Source organism: Podarcis erhardii (assembly GCF_964252035.2).
Source record: "Podarcis erhardii genome assembly, chromosome: 9".
Classification (NCBI taxonomy): domain Eukaryota; kingdom Metazoa; phylum Chordata; class Lepidosauria; order Squamata; family Lacertidae; genus Podarcis; species Podarcis erhardii.
The window spans coordinates 23,262,895-23,287,824 of record NC_138512.1 but is presented as its reverse complement, the minus strand read 5'-3'; the positions used below and the strand labels follow the sequence as shown (position 1 = coordinate 23,287,824).

Here is a 24,930-nt window from a genome sequence, read left to right as displayed (position 1 = left end):
TTAACCATAATAGATTTGTTACTCTCTAAAGTGCCACAACGATCTTGGTTGTTTTTGCTGCAATAGACTAACATGACTGCTCCTCTGGAAACCTCCCCCCCCCCCAGTCTTTCTTCACACTTGTTTATTCCCTGAAATCTAAGTTTAAAAATGATTAATATCTAGGTTTAGCTGCCAGCACATGGCTGCATAGATGGATGTCCAGGGTCCTGTCACTCCTGGGTTCACAAGATTCTCCACTTTTGAGATTCATTCAATATCTTCCCCTCATCCCTTAAAAGAAGAAAGAATCTTGGTTCTGCCATCTCTGCTGCAGCACCTGAAAGATTTGGAAGAGAATAAGAGAGCTCAAGATGGTTTTGTGGAAAGTGCTTACACCTTCATTTGCCACTTTGGCATTACCTAAAAGTTGTATGAGTGCAGTGACAAATGGTTTTTCCTATCTCAGCATATGAATGATGCCTCTGAGCATTGAGTCAGCATTAAGAGCACTTCCCCTTGTACCCAACTCTAGGATATCAGTCAACGTGGAAGGAATGAGAATTTAGAGGATCTGATATTCGCCCCCACATATTAAATGCCTTGACAGCCTGCTACATGCATCTGCTTATCCCTTGAACCAAAGGCCACCAGGGAACTGCTCATCATCCTTTTGTAGTTGAGGGACGCATAACCCCCTTCCTCTGTAGTCAACATAACTCTTCCTCAGGACACCCTCTGTCAGGAATAGCACAACTGCTAGTATCTGCCAAGGACGTTCATTATTAGGTGTGGGATGGACGCAACAGTTTGGACGTGGCTTCCCAACCATTTCTGCTTTCTGCTGCCTACATATATACTACACCACAGGGTGATTCATAATAAAGTATACAGTTTCAACGCACTATAAAAAAAGAAGAATGTAATATATCTTATGCTACCTGTAACAGAATTGTAGGGGAATGTTTAATTTTTTTTTATAAACAGTCACAGATGTTCTATGTGTGCACCCTTTGTCACATGACACACATCAAACCAGTAATCCATTTCTGCCCAAACGCGACTCACACTACACGTTGATTTTCCCAGGCTTTGTTGAATGGCGGTGCAAACACTATAGACGACTTCTTCCGATACACAGTCATCCAGGACTTCTAAGTTTTCACAAACAGCCCGTAGTTTCAAAAAAACTTATGCCAATCATAGATACATTTTCTGCTCTGAGGTTTTTTTCTGAATCTCAGAAAATGCAACAGTTACAGATTCTGTTTTGCTCAATTCAAGAACACAAAAAGGCCTTCTCCACTGTACACACAGCCATTTTGCCCGACTGGTCACATGACACGTGCGTTATCGCCTATGTCACTTCCCTCAGTAGCAGAACAGAAACTTTATAAGTACATCTACCTCACGGTTTGCAGTTGTGGTCCGTGTTGTCGCCTGTTACTGTCTTACAGCATCTGGAAACTCTATACTTCATTATGAATCACCCTGTATATTTAATGTAAATGGTCTTAGGTACAAACATCAGCAGCATAATCACAAGTCACCTTGAACTGCTTCACTGTGTCTACTTCTGAATTTTGCTATGGAATCTGACAGAACCACTACAAGAAAACAGAATATTACGTTAAATAGATTATATGACCAAGCAGCTCTTGGGTTCTGGTGAGCCCCTACTTCCCAACAGAGGATAGTTTTTACTGGCAAGTTCAGATTACACCACTGTAATGTGTCCTGTAGTTCATTCCATCAGTACCGCTGATGTCACAGGAACCTGTTGCCTATCGAGCAACCATAGTCACCAGGAAATCAGGCTTAAGTAGATGTCAACACCTGGTGCTGTGTGCTTCTAAGAGCTGCCTCCATGGACTCGCAGGACAATCTCCAGTGAGACCTATCTTCACCGTCACCTGAGCAATCCTACTCAAGTCAGGAAATCCTAGAATAAGGTGGATTTTACAGTAATGTCATCCATCAGTATCTCCCACTGACAGCTGTCTCCATGGAGGTGATACACACCTGCTGCTGAAGTAACCCAGCTAAAGTGAGGGATTTCCCACCTTGAAATATTCGTATTGCAGCAGCTGCTGAGAACTATCTCCATGGAGACAGCTCTCAAAGGGACCCAACAGCAAACACAGAGACATGCAAGGAATGTGAGCACAGGCAAAGTGTAGGATGGAAAATCTTTCCTTCTGCCCTGATCCTTCTGCCTACTGTGAATTATTTCACTTCCTTGTTTATAGTATGTGTTTCTCACCTTTCTAGATACGCTACCCCATCTTGTCACTATAACATTTAAGGATGCTGCATTTATAGGTATAAGCCACATCCATTCACATCAGGGGAAGACTGAGCTGCGATTTATAGTGCTTTCAAATGACAGCTACGATGGCCCTTGAAAAAAAGAAAAAAGATACCAAATCTTTAATGGCGTGGTTTTCCTACTGCATGTCCTCTGCATTTTGAACCATAGGAAAGGAGGAAGAAAGAGATGCTGCAGTACAGCACCATGGCCAATACCCTCACCTGAATATAACAAGAAACATTTTTTAGAAACCAACCAAACCACAAGCACAAAATCATTTTGTATAGAGAAAGACCCTTTTATTAACTACTTAAAGATGATCAGGACTGACAGCTGTGATAGCAGCAAACATGGACTCCCACCCATCCACCCACCCACCCACCTCTTGCTGTTGTCTCATGAAGGATCTATGAGCTGAGTACTGGACTTGTCTTGGAAATACCTGGTATGCTCCTAGATTTTTGTTTCAAGTCTCTGTCTACCCCACTCCATCCTCTTCAGCCTCTCAAAACATAACTGTGTCCAGGATTTCAGCACAAAGCTTCATGCAATATTGCTGGCAAGTTTGGAGTCCCAGCACTACTTTTCTAAGCACAAGTGTTTGGAATTTTAGTTAAAATTGATGGTACTTATTTCTGACTATACTTATGGATCAGAATGTCAGCTGGATAATTTTGGTACTTTTCGGAAGGATGACATAGTATACAAACATGCACGTTGTAAGCTTCACTCTGTGTCATCTGACATGTCACTACAGAAAACCCAACATGAGAACATTATTTCTTCACATATAATTAAAGATAGCTTTCTTGCCTGAAGAAAAATATCTAAAGTAGCTAGAAATATTTATATAATATATAGAGAGGGTGTTCGTTTTATCTTTTCATATATGTTGGCTACTGATCAAAACTCCGAGCATAATCCAGCCAAATTAAATGTCACTAAATTCTTCTGATTTCAATAGGAGATAGTTAAGCGTGTGCTTAAGTATTTCCCATTGAAATAAATAGAACTTAAAATTCTTAATTGGGTGGGATCTTCCCCATACTTCTTTTTAATCTAGTAAGAGTAGTACTTCACAAACTTGCTCCAATTAGGAAAGAGTTCAGTGAGACAAATTAGTCGTGACTGAAATCCCATTTACTTCAATGGAGAACCATGACTATCCTTTTTCTGGAATGGACCCACATTTTCCCCCTAAAATAGAATGAAAAAAGTCTAAGATTCTAGTGACACATGAAGAAGAAAAAAACTTATCACATGAGAATCATTCTTTTTTAAAATGTGTACAAAACTATGTTTGGTCCCATGTGCAAAGCTATATCATAATTTTTTTTTAAGTTGGCAATATCAACCTAATAAGATTGCATCATCATGAATAAGAAAGTGGTTCTCAGGGACTCTGCTGCTTTGAAAAGGGCAATGTATTATAAGCAATGTGTTATACAGTATTTTTCTTTGTGTGGGAAAAATGGAGAAGGTGATCACATAGAGCTTTCTTTTTTTGAAGATTAGTTAGCAAAGATGTAAAAGTGTATAAGCTGCTCTTGGTTTTTATTACTTTATTACGCCTTCCCATCAAACCTATGCATCTTGAAAATTTTGCAGGTGCTAAAAACAGAAGGAGAGGACCTGGTTCCAAGAAGCTATTGGGATACTCTGAGACGTAGCACAAGCCAGGCACTTTTTTCGGACCTTGCAGAGGTATAACAAAACCTCTGTATGGTCCATGAGCTATTCTTCATTTTTCTTTTTCTTTTTCTTTTTCATATTCCATTTTATTGTGTATATTCTAAATATTTTAAACTTTTTAATTACCCCTCCTCCTTGCTTTGGAGTTGTTGTTTTTGTTTTCCCCGTGGTTTTTGTTTGGTATTTACATTTGTTATATTTGTTGCATAAGAAAAACATGCATTTGACACATACTTTAAACTGCCATATTTCATGTTTACTAACAGTGAAATAATTGGTTTTATTTCATTCTCGGAATATTGGATATCTTTTTATTTTATTGCATTATATTGTATTTTGAAAAGATACTTCACAGTTATAAGTATGCCTATCTTAAGAACTAGTCTTTTACATTTGAAAGGTATAGATAGGTTCAGTGCTTTCCATTTATTGAACCATCTGATGATAAACATTTATGTTTCATAAAAGCATAAGTGGGCGACCTTTATCTATTGAAGGGTACATTCCCTTGGGGTAAATCTGTCAGAGACATATGCTGGTAGTATGTGGGGCCAGAAATAAAAGTGTTATAAATTAGCTAACTTAGAATGCTGCTCCTTACATAGCAAAAGTGGGATGAAATTATAAAAACCCAGGAAAAATACAGAGGAAACCAACTGGAAGCAGAAAACACTGTAAGGATGGAATGGGACAGCATCATAAAAAATTGAGGGCCCACATAAAATGAAACTGGGAGCTGCTTGTTGCCTACCTGTGGATTAAAGGAACAGCTCTGTCTGGTAACAACCATTGTCCATTGGAATAGCTTCCATTTATGATTATTTGGGCACAGCTAATTTTAGTAGACATGAAATTGGGATTAGGCATGGGCAGTTGTTTGTACTGTTGCATGAGGGGTTGTGCCTGCCAAGATTCCCTTTTCTACATAACTATTGAAGGCACAGAATCCCCACTGCAAGTTGAAAATTCATCTGACATTACCTCTGTGTCTTACTTGCTGATGGGTTTAAGCCCCATTTGGTGCATCTACAGACCTCCCAGCTAGACAAAAGGCAATTTTCATATTTATGTGAGACTGACAAGGAAGACATTTGAGGAAGAGGAGACATTTAGACTTCTTTAAATGAAAGGAATGAATGCATTAATAAACACTGACTTGAGGCTATGGGAATTGAAGAGGAAAAGCATTTTATTTGGGAAGTTAGAATTAAAGGGTTTCAGACAGTATGTGCATAGACCCTGATAGAGTACTTCTGCCTAGAATAAAGAATTTTCTGGTCTTTGTATATCCACCCTAGGATATAGTTCATACACAACAAATTATTCTCCATGTTAAGCCCTTTTATAACCATTTTTTCTTTCTCATCCATTCATATGATTATTTTCATGTAGATATAAGTGGCTTACTTGTAGAGTATTGAGTATAATGATGAATATATAAAATCCATAGAAAAGAGGTTACGTAATTGTTTTACCATGTACTCGGATTGTAGACCATTCTGCTGACACAAAACTTAAACACATGCACATTTACATGCCTATAAAACCACTAAGTTTTAAGTTGAAAGCAATTGCCTTGGTCATCTGGGATGACCTGGAGAATACAAGTCCTGGGGTGCATCTGTCATGTGCTTGTAAATTGAATTTGCACCATTTCAGGACCAACTGTACTCAGAGGTTTTGGAAGCTATTGATATAATGGTCACCTGTCAGTGTCATTTGAATGAATCAAGTGAAGCCTTGCTGCAAGGCCTTTGGGAGCCGATTATTTGAGCTGGTACTGTAGGTCAAGCTTGCATTTTCAGAAGGGCAGTATTTTGATAAATAAGCAATTAAAAATAGATGCAACGGTTAATAATGCTATCCAGAAAGAGAAAAGAAAATACACAATCCTTCATACTGCTTAAATATATCTGGTTTGTGTACTATATGAATCTGAAAGTCAGCTAGTCAGGTCTCATTGAGGACCTGCTACTCCTATTAGATTACAATTTCAGAAGCTGTGGGTTAAAAATATCTCAATGTGTGAATATATATTCTTAACTAAAGAACAGTTTCTTATAATTCCACTCTTCCTCTGTTCACACTTGAGGTTTTTCCTCATAGGAAGTAGAATCGTTGACATTTTTTGCATGGACAGATTTTTGCAGAAAAATGACATCACTGTCAAAAAAACAAAACAAACAAAAAACCACAGGCTCCTGAGGTAGGCCTGCCTTATTATTTTCTCCACCAAAATATTCCCTTCACTTTTTTGACATTAACAAAGCTATGGATGAGAAATACATCTGCAATGATGGTTGCCTTTCCATCATCATAATCATTTTTAAAATGTGCCAACTTATTTTCACTGTATTATTTCACTATTCTGATTAATTTCACTCAGGTCCCTGGTTTTATTTAACACATTTGATCATACCATGTCACTTTTTAAGTTTGGTAGGCTAAAATGTAATGTAAAATATTGTGTGGGGAAGTATGACCTGACTAACGTTACTAACTGATCTTGCAAATAGTTTTAATATGTATTTGATGCATGGATGCATTTAATCTTGAAGCAATCTTTTTAAAACAAAGTGCATTGATAAAATTCTGTGGATTTTATTTTTGTTACTAAAGCTATTACAACACTAAGCAATTAATATACTTAATATGTTTTTAAGCGTGCAGATGACATCACTGGTTTACTATCTGATACTACACTGCTGGTACACTTTTTTGGTAAGAAAGGAAAGGCTGAGCTTAACTTTGAAGATTTTTATAGGTGAGCCTTACTTTTAATACTTTTCATATGTACAAATCCTTTTGTATATGTCATATTAAAAATCATACATGCTAATAATATTGTCTGTATTAAATATTTTTAGAAGGTACTTTCTGATTTTTTTAAAAAAAAACTTTGGAGTCTATGGCTTCCATAGCCTAGAACTGAGAAGAGCCACCAAAGGCCTATCTTGCCCAGCATCATATTTTCAAAGTGACTAACCAGATGTCTATAGGCAGCACTTGTGATTCCCGGCAACTAAAAACAGCTTTTTGTTACCTTTATAGTGTTCTGCATAGCATTCTGTAATACTTAGAAATACATTAGTACCCCATTTAGAAGATCAAAATATGAAAATACAATGTATTTTATTTTCTGTAGTGAATATGAATCAGTTCTGCAGCCACTGGTAAATCCTGATTTTTTGGTTTATATCTATTTTGTATTTTTTGGTCTGAATGATCCAGTAGTTCCATTGCATTAGAGCCTTTGTTTATGCACTGAATTCCATGTTGACAATTATCTTTACTGGATCTCTATAGAGCTTTGCAATTGATCACAAAGTTTATACATAGATGACAGGTGAGAAGCCACCTTCACAGATAATCAGCTTCTGTCTGTAGCTAAACATGTACTTCTGTGCCTTTTAGAAATAATGTAACTTTCTAAACTTAAAAGGAACAACATCTCTTTGCCTCTCTGACATTGAAATCTGTGGTACAGTAGTGAGAACCTGTCCCACACCCACCCACAGGTGTTGTTGGGCTCCGACTCCCATCAGCCCCAGCCAGTAAGACCATTAGTCAGGAATTACATGAGTTGTAGTCTAGAGCAGTGTTTCCCAACCTTGGGCCTCCAGCTGTTTTTGAACTACAACTCCCATCATCCCTAACTAGTAAGACTAGCGGCCAGGGATGATGGGAATTGTGGTCCAAAAACATCTGGAGAACCAAGGTTGGGAAACACTGGTCTAGAGCAGTGTTTTTCAACCTTTTTGGGCAAAGGCACACTTGTTTCATGAAAAAAATCATGAGGCACACCACCATTAGAAAATGTTAAAAAATTTAACTCTGTGCCTATATTGACTATATATAAAGTAATTCTCTTGAATAGGAATCAAATAAACACAAAGAAAGTATTTTATAATTACTTTATTATGAAATAGTAAGTAAACAGAAATATGAAAAATTATAAAATACTTTATTTTTAAATCTTTCGAATTTTTCAATTTTTCCCACGGCACACCAGGCAACATCTCGCCGTGGAACAGTGGTTGAAAAACACTGGTCTAGAGCTTCTTCTACTTTCCCCATAATTACTCCAATGTGCTCTAAGGTCTGATAGGGAAAATTCTTCTTGTAAAAGGACTTCACTATTGGCTTTAGTAACAGGGACAGCTCTGTAAATGCTTCTTTGTTGTCCTCCATGTGAAGCTGTCCTCCCTGTTCACACAGCAGCTCCATGTGCACTTGCAGAGCTGTGGATTGGCTCTGATGAGTGTTGCATCGTGTTTATTTTCCTTGGCTCAAACCCTTTGCACATTTAGGTAGCTTAAAACACACTGAAACCAATGTGAGTTAAGCTGCAATCCTATATACTTACCTAATAGTAAAACCTTTTTAAAATAATGGGACTGCATTTTAAATAGACATGTATAGAGTGCAATACTAAACCATGTAACTTTGGAAGCTTGCAGCCCTTGGCATTAAAATATCTTTCTATTGTCATTGCTTCACATTTTAGCCCCACAAATTTCACCTCTATATATTTCACAATATTTTTGTGTGAGCAGAAATGATCTGCCAATGATAAATTTCCTTTACTAGGTCAAACCAAGAAGTCCATCAGCTGTTACTGAAATTGCAAGTTTATTAATTTTGCATGAATTGGAATGTTTGAAATATTAGGGGGTGGGGTTCTACATATGGAGTTATAAGATTATTAAATCAATACCTCTTATAATTCAGGTTTATGGATAATCTCCAAACTGAAGTTCTTGAAATTGAATTTCTTTCATACTCTAATGGGATGACTACCATCAGTGAGGAAGACTTTGCTCATATACTTTTAAGATATACAAATGTGGAAAATACATCAAGTTATCTGGAAAACGTACGCTGCAGCATGCCAGAAGAGCAAGTAAGCTTTCAGCAAAGACCCAAACATCTGCACGTACACTCATACACAAAATCATAGCCTGATTGAAAGCACAGTTACCTGAAAATGTCAATCACTTCCAGTTACATGTGCTGAAATGTGATACCTGCTGTTGAGCAGTGGGATTTGTGGGAAGGAGGGGTGGGTTGGAATAGGCCAAATAGTTTTGGAGAATGAAAAATGAGAAATATGGGCAGGTCCTGTTAACCACTTAGGTTTCATTCATTTTCAGTGATTTTTTTGGACATGGACATTCTGGGTTCATTTTGCATCTGAATGGTGCCTGGTCACATAGGCAGGAAGGAGTAATACTTTACACAACACCTTTCACTGGCTTTTGATACTATCTCAGAATGGCTAATTATAACAGAATTCTTCTTTATTCTATTTGTAGTCCAGTTATTTGAGTGCCATTGCTCATGTAGACCATACATCCACAACTACACACAAGAGGGAGGTATCGGCAGTCTCAAGGGAACCCTAAGGAGGAAACCCTTAAAACAGCCCAATGAGGATTAAGCATGCACAGTACCCAGGGAATGCTGACTGACTGAGAGGGAAAGAAACTGAAAACCAGATGGGAAGGAGAATGGAAATGAGTAACTGAAAGATAAATACAAAGCAAGATGCACAGAGATATAAAAATGGTAGGAAGACCCATTTCCTGCTTCATATAGATACAGATCCTCCAACTGTCCCTATTTCCCAGGGACAGTTCCGGATTTACAGAAGCTATCCTGGTTTCTGATTTGATCCCAGAATGTCCTATTTTTCCTTGGAACATCCCTATTTTTATTGGGAAAATGTTGGAGAGTGTGCAGTTTTGCAACCCACAAGTCAATGAGATAAGAAACTATACAACCTTGAGAAGACATCTGAAGGCACCCCAGTATAGGGAAGTTTTTAATCTTTATTTTTTTATTTTTTATTATTATATATAAAATGTTGGAAGCCATCCAGAATGACTGGGTCAGCATCTCTATTTTATTGGACTAATGTTTGAGGGTATGTAGATAAGTCCCCAAATGATGAAAGTTACAGCTTCTGATAGAATTCAGTGGAGAAATCAAAGATTTTAATGTAGTTGGGACTGGAGACCACCGTGTCCCAATATGAGAAAAAAGCACAAACACCCAATGAGAACTGATCATGGTAATAGGCACAGAATGCTGGCTCACTGGGACAGAAAACCGGGGGAATGGGATGGAGTAGCTGAACCATGAAAAGAAAAACAACATCTTTTGAAGTGCCCCACTCGTTTCTACCAATAGTAAACTATTGAGTGTGAGTCTTTATGTAGCCAGAACAGCCCCATCTACAAAGTACAAAGGGGTGGTTGAAGCGGGTTACAGATGTACTAGGTTAGATTGCGGCAATGCAGTGTGCATTGTGTTGCCTTTGCTAGTGCAAAATTCAGTAGCCAGATAGCTGTCTTTGGTAAAACAATTTTAGCATGGGGCTTCTCAGTAGTGACTCCCCATTTCTGGAATGCTCTCCCTAGGATATATACCTGGGGACATCATTGTTTGCTTTTAGGCACCAAGCAATAATAATAATAATAATAATAATAATAATAATAATAATATTTATACCCCGCCCATCTGGCTGGGCCTCCCCAGCCACTCTGGGCGGCTTCCAAAAGAATATTAAAATACTATGATACATCAAACATTAAAAGCATCCCTAAACAGGGCTGCCTTCAGATGTCTTCTAAAAGTCTGGTAGTTGTTGTTCTCTTTGACATCTGGTGGGAGGGCGTTCCACAGGGAGGGCGCCACTACCGAGAAGGCCCTCTGCCTGGTTCCCTGTAACTTGGCTTCTTGCAGTGAGGGAACTGGCAGAAGGCCCTCGGTGCTGGACCTCAGTGTCTGGGTAGAACAATGGGGGTGGAGACGCTCCTTCAGGTATACTGGACCGAGGCCGTTTAGGGCTTTAAAGGTCAGCACCAACACTTTGAATTGTGCTCGGAAACGTACTGGGAGCCAATGTAGGTCTTTCAAGACCGGTGTTATATGGTCTCGGCGGCTGCTCCCTGTCACCAGTCTGGCTGCTGCATTCTGGATTAGTTGTAGTTTCTGGGTCACCTTCAAAGGTAGCCCCACGTAGAGCGCATTGCAGTAGTCCAAGCGGGAGATAACCAGAGCATGCACCACTCTGGCGAGGCAGTACGCAGGCAGATAGGGTCTCAGCTAAAACATTTCTGTTTAACCAGGACTTTGACTCTTACTTGGAAGGGTCACGAGTTAGAGCTTTGGCCTTTGTAGAGCTCACCTTTTAGTGGGATGGGTAGAATTCATCATAAATAATATTGAATGAGTGTGTTTAGGTTGTTGGTTTTTTTAACTTGCAAAAGATGATGTTCAACATAATCTATCCTAAATGACATATTATTTAATTGTGATAGAATGCCACAAAGTCCCATGTGCAGTTTTGCCATCTTTAGGGTATATGCTCTTTTAACACATTTAATCTAGTTCTTCAGTCTCCTTAACACAGGATCATTTGTAGAAGGCCAATGTGGAGTGAGTGGTACTTAGAAGTGACTAAACAGTGGATTTCAAAGAACTTGTGCAGTTGCAAAAGCAAATAACCTTCCTAGCTAAACTGTTTGTTAGGAAACAAAGGTGTTGTCTGGAGTAAATTTAAGCAACAAAGAGACATAGTGGCAGCTAAATGCATCAGTGCAAACCAATAGGGTTGATGTTGTTGCAGGGACTCTTTCAAGCATGGAGTGCTTTGGATATCATTCACTTTTATTTGTTTACAGAAAGATCAGGTTTAACTGTTTTAGAACTATTTGTAAACAGTTCAGCTTATTTTCAAATTATCACACTTTTCAACTCTTGACATTTTAGTTTGAGGGGCTTAAAAAAGAGCAAGTAAGCATCATTCAGCAGTTAGTGGTAGTTAAAAGGAGGGAAAAAACACCCAAAGTGCTTCGGTATCATGACACAGATAAGGCACTCAACAAATATACTTAAAGCACAGTACTAAAAAGAAACCATGAATGTGCTACAATAATAGTGGTATAAACAAGCATTAAAAATATAAATACTTGTTAAAGAATAAAATGGGTCATGTACCCCCACCCCCACCTAAAAAAAAGACCAAATATTCAGTGTTAGAAAAATGGGAGAAAGAATTAGAGAGCAAAGAAACCTAACTGCATGTTTTGAATTCTGGACATATCTGTATCATATGCACATAAATCAAAGTCATGGATTGCTTATCAAACTAAAATTTAACCATCAGTTGTCTACAGATCAAACAAACTATGACTTGTTTCTCCAAAATTTGATTTAGTTTCCAGCTGCTCTTACCATGTCCCTTTGTAGCTTAGTGAGTTTCCAGGATGGAGTGGGCAAACAAACCATGGTTTTTATTTTATTTATTTCCATACAAACAAATTGTGTATACCACATGATAGTAACAAAACTTCTAAGTAGTTTGGTTAAGGAAGGATACTAGGTTCATACATAATGCCAAGCCATAGGCAAAATAAACCAGAGTGAGTAAGCCAACAATAAGAGATGGCTTCAGATCATGGCTTGTTGACAGTAAAACAACACTCAACTCCCAACTTCCCACTTGACTAGAAAGCACACAAAGCACTTCCCAGCTGTGCAGGAAGCTCCCACAGCCAATTGCTCCCTCCTCCCATCACCACACCATGCCACAAGTGGTGCTCCCCAGTAAGTGGGGAACAGGTATTACCAATAAAGCTTCTGTCCATTTGGCCACATGGGAGAGGCCTGACTCCTCCTGAGAGAGGCATTCTTTCCCTGCTAGTACAATTTGGCTTGTGGCAGCAGGATTGCAACTTTGTGAGGGAAGGGGGCTATGAGAGGTATAGAACTGTCTCCATTGTATGCTGACTTATCAGCTGCAAAACTGCTGCCAAACAATTAAAGAATGATGCTGATGCTGCTGGTGCTTCTATAGTACTAATATCAGTATTCCTTTATTCATAGGGCATTACATTTGATGAATTCAGATCATTTTTCCAGTTTTTGAATAATCTAGAAGACTTTGCAATTGCAATGCAGATGTATAATTTTGCAAACCGTTCCATAGGAAAAGGTAAAAATATTTAATGTCAATAGTTAATACTTTTTTAATATTAAAAGAAAAGAAATCTGTTTTGTTTCATATTTGTGTGAGCATCAAGTATTGTGCTTTTTCTGCCTGTTCGACCTCTCCAAAATCCTTTAAATATGTATGTATGTACTGCATGGCAGTTATCCATGTTTGAATCCTACGAGACATAAAATGCCTCTGTGTATCTAAGAGTTTTCTTGTCATTTAATAAATATATGGATGTGTGGTAGGGAAGACTCATCTATGAACCATTTATATACTTTTTTTATATAGGTATATGCTTGTAAAGCCACAGTAGCAGTAAAGCAGCAGCTCCACAGGAGTTAAGCTGCATGCTTCCACCTATGGTCAAACTGTATATTTGTGAATAAATTCAAATAATACAAGACACTATAAGCCTCCAGCAAAGCACCTCAAATCACACGAATGAAAATATACATGTATATTAGATGTTTTCTGTACTCCACAGTTATCATTTCATTAGCAATTGCTTTTTTTCAAGAGATCAGCTGTGCAACTAAGCTATAATAAAGGGCCACGTAGAACACAGTACTCTTGACAAATATATATATATATATATATATATATATATATATATATATATGATGGAGAATGAGTTTTTTTCAATAATAAGTAATGGTAATCACTGTGTTGCATGATGATTTTGGCTGGCTGCTAAATTTCCTTGTTTCCGTAGATGAATTCAAGCGTGCAGTATATGTAGCTACAGGTTTGAAGCTTTCAATGCATTTAGTGAGCACTGTCTTCAAGATCTTTGATGTAGACAAAGATGATCAGCTGAGCTACAAAGAATTTATTGGTATTATGAAAGACCGATTGCAACGAGGGTTCAAGGTAAGAACATGGATTATCTCTTAATCACGAAAACTTATGAATGAGATATAAGCAGTCCATAAACTATAACATTTTTGCTGTTTCCAAAACTATTTGAAATATAGCCATTTTTTTCATAGATATCTGTTCTACTCTTCAACTTGAAAGGGTTTCAAGAACTTCATCACATAGATGTGTATTTTATTATTATTTAAGGATGTGCCAAAATTCATAGTGTATGTTGCGATAAACAGTAACATTAGTCTGACTTTGAAATGAAACTCATGATTAATCTATGGTTATTATTGAAGTTAAAACTACCTCCATATATGTTTAGTTTACTAACCCTTAATTTACAGAACTGGGATTTGTTTGTTTTTTCTATAGCCAAGTCTACAGACACATTCTGATCCAGCTTGCTGTTGATCAAGTAGGTCCCCAGTTAATCATCTAGAAGGTTCAGTCTCGTCATTGCAATTTATAGACTGGGAAATAGATGTCTAAAAGCTTTTGATAGCCTGTAGTTTTAGAAGTTTAGAAGTTTAATCTGTACTCCTGACTGCCCCCTAGAGACAATAAATTAACTAAATAGTAATCAGCAGAAATGAATTTTGTCACAAAGTATTTTTAAGTAATTATGTAAATACTGTTGTGTAATTATGCATTTAATTTCACATTTTAAATTAGGCTTAGTCTTCTATCAAAAATGCAGTAATCAGATTGCATTTATTTATACATGTACAATATAAATATTTTAGGTTAATGATTATAAATAGGAATGAGCCGCTACCTACTTGCTCAGCCCATAATTGATTGGGCTGGACTATTCAAACAGTTGAAAAAGCTCCCTTCTCTAACGAAAAAATGTCTTGAAGAGGGAATACCAGGTGGCAGAGGGCATGGAACACAGCAGCGCTTCGCCTCAGTGGCATTTATCATGATCCTCAGCCAACTGGAATGCCCTTCTCCAATGTATGGGTGTGTGTTTTCCCCATTAGGACATGGGAACTGCCAGGGAAGCGTGGGGAACATATGAAGTGGGGTGCTAACTATTTTGTGCTCTGCCAAGCTCAAAGGGCGACTCAAAATCAGGATTAAAGCAAGTGGGCTGAAATACTCATACAACCCCAGTTTTGATTTCTTACATCATATCTGATCTATGAGGCCTTTAAAGAAGGAAGAATGAATTTATACACCTTCTCTAGTAGTTTGAACTGGCAAGCCAACTATGTAATACCTTGCCTTCAAAATGTGGTGACAAAATTTATTTCATTGCTTGTGCTCTGAATGTTGTTTTTTAAAAGTGCCACGGTAGTGTGGAGTTGCTGATTGTCCTTGTTATTAGTGTTGGGTTAAAATGTGTTGTTAGCCAATCTTCTTTTAGCATTCCCTATATACACTGTTCATAATTCTGAATATTATGTCTCCTTTGCAAATGTATTAAGGGATTTTATAATTGTTTTCTAACCTGAACTTTACAGATTTCTGCTCTGAGATCTGATATGTTTAACTGCCACCTTGTGGACAGTGACTGTATTGCCAAAATTTGTAGTGATGTTTGTAATTTCACACAAGCTGTATGAAAGTAGAGTATGGGGGCTGTTTCCATAATATCTTATTTAAGATGTAGATTCAAGATCTTTGCTTAAAACATGCATTTTTTCTCTTCTTTACCAAGAACTTTAAGAAAAACACTCTCTATTGTAGCATCTTTGAAATTAATAGTTATGCCAAATTGTGGTATCATACATAGTTGTATCACAGGTGCATGAATATTTTAGCCTAAAATTATTTTTGCTGAGTTTTCTACACTATGACTAACAAGTACAATTCCTTTATTATTTTCATGCAATCTTCTCCTAATGCTCACCTTTGGCTGCCTTCACATGATGCTTGCACATGCACACTTCTTTGTCTTCTTCTCAGGGCTACAAAACCCTGCAAAAATACACCACTTTCAAATCCTGTGTGAAGAAGGAACTCAATAGCAGATAAACTATGGTATGTCTATGATGCACTGTGTTTCTAAAACTGTTGGTTAAAGATTTATCACTGTACTTAGCTGAGCTTTCATTTGACAACTGAGAATCAAAATAACTGATCAGAAAGTGAACTCTGTATAATTTTGTTCAGTTCATTCAGAATCAAAATTTCAATTTCTTCTCCATTTTCCTCAGGGAACTTGTGCATAAACTTGTTTGTTCTAGGAAAATCTGTGTCCAAGTCTTTTGGCTTGAATCTGGAGGATTGTGACCCAGGACTCCTGTATTGCCTATTTTTGTTAGCATATATCAGGAGTTGCCAACCTTTCTGGGTCCATGGGCACATTTGAAAATTGGAGAAATTGTTGTGGGCACCATACCAAACAGGCACTGCAACCTATGCTGTTGGCTACCACAAACTCCTTCTTTCAGCATGCAGAGTGGGGGGGGGGGTGCCAGGGAAGGCCTCTATGGGAGTATGTGTGCCCACGAGCACCACATTGGTGATCTCTGGCATATATGGAGCCGTGTTAAGCTCCAAGACAGTGTTTCCCACAACAGCACAGTGAGACCTATACCTCATATAAACACATGTCATACATTTGATAGTAAAAAATGTATAAGCAACCGTTAGATATTTCAGGATCATTCTGCCCTGTTCCCCCATTTAGAAAACATTTTGTTTTTCTATAAAGGGAGTTGCTCCAGCTCCTTGAACATTTTCCAGGAAAGAGCAACTAAAATGATTAGGGGCCTGGAGCATCTGCCCTGTGCAGAACCAGGGACGTATGGTATGGAGAAAATCAATAGAATTTTTTCTCCTTCTCCCATAATACAAGAACACTGGCTCATCCAATTATGCTGAATGGTTGGAGGTATCAGGCAGACCAAAAAGAAGTACTTCTGCACATACTACATAGTTAAAGTATGCCATTCACTGCGACCAAATTGGACAGCTTTAAAAGGTGATCAACTCATTCATGGAGAATGCCAGTGACTTCATGATATCCATATATTCTAGTGGCAGTATGCCTCTAAATACCAGTTGCTGAGGAGCACAAAGGAGAGAGCTTTTGTTCTCATGTCTTGCTTATGAGCTTCCTGTGGACTTCCTCTGGTTGTCCAGTGTGGCTGGAATGCTAGAATAGATAGAGGTTAGTCTGAACCAGCAGGATTCTTGTGTTCTGTTGTTGCTCCTTATGCACAAAAGAGATGTGATGTTTTATTCTGGAAATGTTTAAGTGTTCATCATACACTTCAAATTACATGGAAATTTTAGTATTTTGATTTTCCCAAAGAATATGTATGTTGTTAATTAATATAACCTTCATGTCCAGTATGTAAGAGGATTTAATGGGTTGCCATCCTGAACACCATAATGCTTCTGAGATTGTCCTTCATTTTATTTATAGGACATGCATAATTGTTGTGCAGGGTCACAGATTGCTATATTCATGCTTGTTCACAAATTCTGTAAAATAGAATTCACACAAGAAGTATAGTTTTCTTTGCCTTGGCTAAGTGTAATGGAACCAGGTAATGGAGGATATGTGTAATTAAAATGCTGCCTGCTCACAAGTCACACAGCAGATTCAGCACTCTTCTCTTGCAAGCTATTTGCTTATGAATGATTTTTATTTCCCATGGTCAAGTGGCTAGCTTCAAGCCTGCATTTTTCAATGGTTAGAGATTTAGAGTTTTTGCTCAAGAATCTACACTTTATCTGGCTCAAACCTACATTAATTCTACAAGAATTAAGAATTTTATTTTCTGCTTTGTGTGTTAATATTTAAACATTTATTTTTTAAAAAAATTAAAGTATCAGGACTTTTTAAAAAATCCTATTTTTATAAAACAGATTAAATTTAGAATAGGGTTAAACAAATATATTGTCCTTTACCTTAGCTGTTAACAGAGGCACTGCCAGGTTTTCTTAGTTTTGTTTTAATGTTGCATGGTAAGGGACATAGCCAAAACACCTAGCTTCTTGTAAGCTATTTAGAGTTTATTGTTTTGTTTTGTATTTTATATACAGACCTCCTTTAATGTAGCTGTAATTATGTTTGTTTTCATTAACAGAAAAAAACGAAATATGGGTTGAAGGACTACTATGTTTGTGTGACGACTGTAACAAGCAAACACATTAGGCAGCGTTGGAAGCAATTTCGGAATAGAGATATGCAGTGATGGATGACAAGACACTTCCACTTTTGTTCACCGCTGATGGTTTTTCTTTTTCTTTTTGGGCATGCCTTGCAAACTGAATGCAGAAATCATGAAGTTGGTATTTAAGCCAAACATCTTCCAGCTGTAGCTATATCTTATCATCTTGGACTGCGATCCCTAAAGTGCCCTGCTGTATAATTTTCATTCACTTCATTAGGTGTGAGTGTCTGTGGAGTGAGAGTCATCCTCTGAATATTTCTTCTTACAGGGATTCAAGTGAATCTTCGTAAGGATTTTATTTAACTATTAGATTTTATTTTCTAATTAGTCATCTGCAGAGAAGACTTAAACATGTACTGAGAAATAAGTCAGTAGGACTTACTCCCAGGTAAGTGTGCACAGGATTGCAGTTTTAAAATGGGTTATATTTACAGAACACTTACAACCAAACCCAATACAACAATATTATGATTTAACATTATCTGTTTTTATCTTTGTGAGTTGCTTTGGATCCATCCTAATGGGGGGAAGTGTAAATCATTTCTTTTAAAAAAGTATGCATGGGGCAACCATTCCTGATCTTGTGGAGCCCTTTCAAAGAAATTAAAATCCTGCTGATCAGCTGTTTAGCATGAAAGGACACGATCTAGTCCTAAAAACAGCTGAGTTATTTCTGCAGCAGCTCCACATGCAGAGCCCCAAGTGTTGGATCAGTAACAGAAACTGCACGTATAGCACCCTTCTCCTTCTCCAGGTAGGACAAATACATCTAGTGCCCTGAGTTGGAGGGGATTGTTCCACTTTAAATATAATAACAAAATGTGAATTGTTTTAGGAATGTATTTTTAAAAAACATCTGTTGTATTTATTTTGTTTTCACATGCCATTCCATTTTCTTAATATGTTTGTTAGGCTGTTAAATGTGCCTATAATTGTGGCTATGGAGGAAAAAAATGTTTTCATATGATTTTATAATAGGAACATGTGGAAAGCAAATAGGAAATGTAAAATGAGATTTATTCCGAAGCAGAAGAAAATTTTGTAGCTCAAAGCTATAAAGCTGCATTTAGACCACTCTCTCTGAAACATTATGCTAAACAAGCTCTTATAGTATAGATTAATGTGAAAGTTGAAATAGTTTAAACATGGAAACATTATGGCACAGTGGTACACAAGCCACTTAAATTGGAGTATTTCAGTTTTAATCCTGGTGTTTCTCATTACATTCTGTTGGACTAAATCAAATTTCAACTAGTTCAAGGATAGTAGTTTTATTGTTTTATGCTTTACTCAATAGGTTAATCAGAATGTGCTGACTTCAGATTATATAATTATGGATAGCACTGCAAAAGGAAATGTGTTTCCTAGCCTACTTATTCTGTGCTATCTTAATACACAATCCTTGGATCCTGACAACAGAACATAATTCCACTTGCAAAATGGCTCTTCCTCATTATAGACCCATTTCCCTACAGAAGCAGCTCCTGATAGTCAGAGACTCTCTGGAACTTCAGGGGGCTGCTACTGGAAAGAGGAATCCTTGGAAATCAGGAACATCTCCTTGCATGAGCAAAAGCAACTTCTGCTTGCACTTGGGCACCCTTGGTTCCAAGCCCAAGTGTTTTCTTCGCACTTTCTTTAGTTAGCTGAAAATACTTTAGTCATGTAGTGCATGACTTAGTAGACAGATACATTGTCTTCTGGAGTTAGCATGCAACACTAAAACAGACCTTAAATTTTGTGTTAGTTTGCTTCCAGTTTTGGTAGTTGCAAAATAAATGGAATGCCTGCATTAATGTTTAGTCATGGCCTGTCACAGAATCTTATAATGATAAAGTGCCATGATTTTATATTGATATGTCAATTAAAAGGTCACTAAGTAAGAAATCATGTGAAAACTGCAAGCAGTAAGCTGCAGCTTTCAAGACTGCTTTTTAAAATAAATGTTCTCTAGTAGTAGGGTTTTTTTTAGAAGATAATGAATGGATACAGTGCAATTTTCTTATCATATGTGCTCTGCTGACTAGTTCACAGACTCCCTTGGCAGAACCTCTACACATGATAGAAGACTAGGCATCATTTCTTCACTTATGTGATGTTAGGTGCAGATACACAGTTCAGAGGCTTGTGCACAATAATCATACAGCCTGCTGCTCGGTTTTGAGGGATTGCTGGATCACAAATGATTTTATATACCTAGCAAGGTGGGGCAAAAGGAGAGGTGTATTTACACCATTGTGCATAGAGAATCCTGGGCAAGATAAATGTAGGACACAGCCCTAATTTTCTACCGTTACATGGTGGTACTTTGGCTTCGTTAAGGTCAATGGGAGTAAGTTAAGAATTTCAGTAAAATAGATATTTCACTCATGAACTTTGTATCCAGTTAATTAAAATCAATGGGAATATAGAATACATAAATGTGTGCTGGATCACACCCATAATTTGAAACAGTTTAGTGCTGCATTTACAAAAAGTATGAATTAAACAGAAGACAGAAAAACAGAGTCAACACAGACAGATTTAAGGAGCAATTTGCAGGAAGAACATAGAAAAAGAATATTTAATGAAGTTTGGAAACTAAACAAATGTATGCTTTCCACATCCAAGGCCATAGTATAGAAATTCTGGCTTTTATCTTTCCAAAATGTATAATTTTACATCACTGTTACAGGGATTAAACTACATGCAAGATTAATGCATTAAATGCTTCTACTAGAATCCTTCCTTTCTCTGTCTCTCCCTTTAAAATGTGTACAAGCCAGACTACTGTGGAGTTTTTTCCATTACAGCCTAACCTCAATAAATATTCTAAACAAGTGCACAAATTTTGTAGTTCCAGCAGAGTTACTTATTTTGTTCTGTTTCCTTGTATCAGTCCTGCCAAAGTTACATGTCTCCTAAGATGCTGTTTTCACCAGACCCCCTCCTGTGGGCTTGAATGCATCAGTGGGATTGGGTAAAGATGCCTTTGGACATTGCTTTTTCCGTGGTTGAAATAGGTGTGCCAGGCCAAATTTTTGTGTTTGCCTTCTGAAACTAGTCCCGGAATCTCTCTGGTTGCATAAAATGCATTGTGATCCTAATGTGATAGTCATCCCCCTGAAGCTGCTCTAGCTTACCTTTGAACAAGATGCATCTTCTGTGTCCCCATCTTTACCAGCACAGTATATTGTACAAGAATCCTGGTCTTACTACATTCCTTAAAAGGCTTACCAAATTCTAGTAATAAAGTAGTTCCTGTATATATTTTTTATTAATGGTGACTCATCACTTATTGAACTGTGTATTAGAGTCAGTATGAGTTAGAAATAATTTTACTGGGTAATAAAAAATAGGCAGGGAACTATATACACATATCCCGTAAAAGAGGCAAGTAAATACCAGTTTCCTATTTTTCAACATTCTGTTGACATTAATCCCCTCATTTGATTTGGCTATTCTTTAACATATAAGGCACTTATATGCCACCATTCAACATTCAAAACTCACATACTTCAGATTTCATTGGCAGATAAAATAACCTATTCAAATATAATTTGCAGCAGTAACACAAGGACAAAATGATAGATCATTATTTAAAAAAAAATAAGTCTCTTTCCTATTTTTCTCTTTTAAGTCTATCTCCTAAGCTTCTCTTTTATGGTAGGCAACTACAATATCAATGTATATACAGTATAGAGCTGTATTTAAATTTAACACAGACCCATATCCATTTATATGGTAGTAACCTGCTGCTGCAGAGAAGGATAAATGTCTGCAATACTATGCAACCACAGCATAGAACTGTCATTTCCACATATAATTATATATCTTGATTTTGACCTCAGCTGTCACGAATGCAAGGCCAGAGTAAGTGCCAGAGTGAAAGGTCCCTCGTGGGAGTGACCCAAACGCTCACCTTCCCCAGGTGGCCTCAAGGCCACTGCAGAAGGGGCCACAGCTGCAGCAGAAAATATGGTAGCCTCCATCTGACCAAAGATGACTGAGCTGAGCAGCGCTTCCCCAGATCCAGGGGCCACAATCCAGACACCAGGCTCCTGCCCTTCCCCACCATGAGATGCCTGGACTTCAGGCACTGAGGAACCAGGATCACCCGCAACCTCATTGGCAAGCAGCTGGGTCTCTCCATGGAGGATGATCTCAGACTCATGGAGCTGCAGGAACTGCAGCATAGGCAGTAGTGTCTGCCAGTCAGTGGGCAGCTGGGAAGTGGTTGGTGCAAGGCTGGGGGTGGTTGGGCATCATGTATTTGGTTGTCCCCCAAAAAAGGGATGTCCTGGACAGTTGATGGATATGTGCCATGGACCCGCTGGGTGCGTTACATGGACTCCCTGGAGTCCACAGAGCACCAGTTGGGAGCCACTAGTATAGACTATCACTGGATGGATGGCTCCTTTGAGTCAGTGTTGCACTGCCTGCTTACTCGGCTGTGCTTTGATTGCTTGCTTGCTCTTTTCCAGGAAGAAATAGCAATGAGGTGCACTGCTAGGGAGTTCTGCATTTAAAGGAGACAGAGCTGAGCAGCTGCACTAGTAAGTAAACATTTGGCATATACACTCATCCGCAAGATTTTTCTTGTATGCCAAGGAACTGACCATTAGGCAGAGAAATTGCTTGGCATGAAGAACTGACAGATTATGAGCCCATTCCTGCTCTGCTAAGACACTCACCGCGACACCAAAAAACACATTAGGAAATCACTAGGTACAGTCTTCCCTGGCCTATACAACTTCAGAATACGGGGGGAGGGGGCAGCATGCACATGAAAGTGAGCACTCATCAGGCAGAAGGGTTCCTGCTTTTCCTTCTCCTTCCTAGTGCACTATTGTTCTACACACAGGACATTATTTACATTGGGGAGATGGATATATGTGGGGTTGCTCTTAGCTGAAATAGTTTGGACCCAGTCCATTTATTTTCACAAGAATTATTTGAATCACTTTTCTAAAATCAAGAGCCAAATGCTAGGAAAGCAGTGTGCCTCTATGAATCATGACTTACGACAAATGATTAAATCATAAATGTTTTAGGGCCAACAAAAATAATCCTGCAGGGTAATAAAAGCTGGGTAGCACAAACACACCCACAACAACAATTATCTTCTTTTAAAACAGTAATTTGTATAAACAGTAATGAGAAGCATTTTTGTTTTTTCTCATTGTTTTAAGCATAAAACACAAGGCTGTATTACTTAGAATGGTGCCCCTTCTTTGTACAGATTTAGTGCATAGAGTGTCAAGAGGGCATCTTTGAATGCATTATTACAGGCAACACTGTGGTACAATGGAGCAGCACATCTGGCTGTTAACCAGAGAGTTGGTGGTTTGAGCCCACCCAAGCAGGATTCTTGCATTGCAGTAGGTTGGACTAGATGACCCTCAGGACCCCTTCCAACTCTATGATTCTATGGCTTAAGCAAAACATAGGAGGGTAGATGGACTTTGGGGTATGTGTATCATTTTCATGGTTAATAGGCCAAAGAACAGCACTCTGACCTGTCTGAGAGATTGACAGGAAATCTATTATCACATATTTTTATGTATTTTGTTCCAATATATGTAATCCCAAAAATTTACACTGCAGCCATGGCGACCCATACAGTGGCTTTATGTATATAATAAATTAGTAGCCTCAGGAATATAATTGTTCATATGTTCCTATGTATTGAATAAATACAGCTGTTCCAATGACTATCCTGGCTGGGGCTGATGGGAATTGGAGTCCTAATATCTGGAGGGCCATAGAGTTCCGCACAGGTAAGACCAGGGTGCCAACTTGAATAAAATATGGGGGGCAAGTAAGATCTGCCCTGCATAATCAATCACATGACACGGTGCACTGACACCATTTGAGTGGCAATGCCCAACAACTGGGGGGGGGGAGACCCCTCAAATATTTTATTGGGGGGCAAAGTTGGCTCCTGTGAATGAGATTGTATTTGAACATAACATCTCCATAACTGGATGAAACTTTACTACCAGTTTCAAGCAGGAGAAATACCAATAAAAAGCTAGTGGATATTGCCATAATAATTTGCTATTTAAGTTTGTTGTTGTTTAGTCGTTTAGTCGTGTCCGACTCTTCGTGACCCCATGGACCAGAGCACGCCAGGCACTCCTGTCTTCCACTGCCTCCCGCAGTTTGGTCAGGCTCATGTTTGTAGCTTCGAGAACACTGTCCAACCATCTCATCCTCTGTCGTCCCCTTCTCCTTGTGCCCTCCATCTTTCCCAACGTTGGGATCTTTTCCAGGGAGTCTTCTCTTCTCATGAGGTGGCCAAAGTATTGGAGCCTCAACTCCACGATCTGTCCTTCCAGTGAGCACTCAGGGCTGATTTCCTTAAGAATGGATACGTTTGATCTTCTTGCAGTCCATGGGACTCTCAAGAGTCTCTTCCAGCACCATAATTCAAAAGCATCAATTCTTCGGCGATCAGCCTTCTTGATGGTCCAGCTCTCACTTCCATACATCACTACTGGGAAAACCATGGCTTTAACTATACGGACCTTTGTTGGCAAGGTGATGTCTCTGCTTTTTAAGATGCTGTCTAGGTTTGCCATCGCCTTTCTCCCAAGGAGCAGGCGTCTTTTAATTTTGTGACTGCTGTCACCATCTGCAGTGATCATGGAGCCCAAGAAAGTAAAATCTCTCACTGCCTCCATTTCTTCCCCTTCTATTTGCCAGGAGGTCATGGGACCAGTAGCCATGATCTTCGTTTTTTTGATGTTGAGCTTCAGACCCTATTTTGCGCTCTCCTCTTTCACCCTCATTAAAGGGTTCTTTAATTCCTCCTCACTTTCTGCCATCAAGGTTGTGTCATCTGCATATCTGAGGTTGTTGATATTTCTTCCGGCGATCTTAATTCTGGCTTGGGATTCATCCAGTCCAGCCTTTCGCATGATGAATTCTGCATTCATTTAAGTTTAAACCCTTTCTATTACTTT

The 24,930-nt window shown here is 38.4% G+C and overlaps 1 protein-coding gene across 4 annotated transcripts in view; it reads left to right on the top strand.

Moving 5' to 3' along the window:
- MICU3 (mitochondrial calcium uptake family member 3) overlaps window positions 1-15,836 on the top strand; it is a 40,241-nt gene extending 24,405 nt beyond the window's left edge. For 3 of the 4 annotated variants that reach the window (XM_081875852.1, XM_081875850.1, XM_081875853.1), the window contains exons 9-14: window positions 3,899-3,994; window positions 6,646-6,746; window positions 8,714-8,885; window positions 12,875-12,983; window positions 13,699-13,856; window positions 15,762-15,836. In XM_081875852.1, the coding sequence (XP_081731978.1) occupies window positions 3,899-3,994; window positions 6,646-6,746; window positions 8,714-8,885; window positions 12,875-12,983; window positions 13,699-13,856; window positions 15,762-15,830 (705 nt within the window). In that variant the 3' untranslated portion in view covers window positions 15,831-15,836. The remainder of the gene's footprint in view (window positions 1-3,898; window positions 3,995-6,645; window positions 6,747-8,713; window positions 8,886-12,874; window positions 12,984-13,698; window positions 13,857-15,761) is intronic. The other variant, XM_081875851.1, reaches the window with a different exon arrangement.
- Window positions 15,837-24,930: the final 9,094 nt, after the last annotated feature.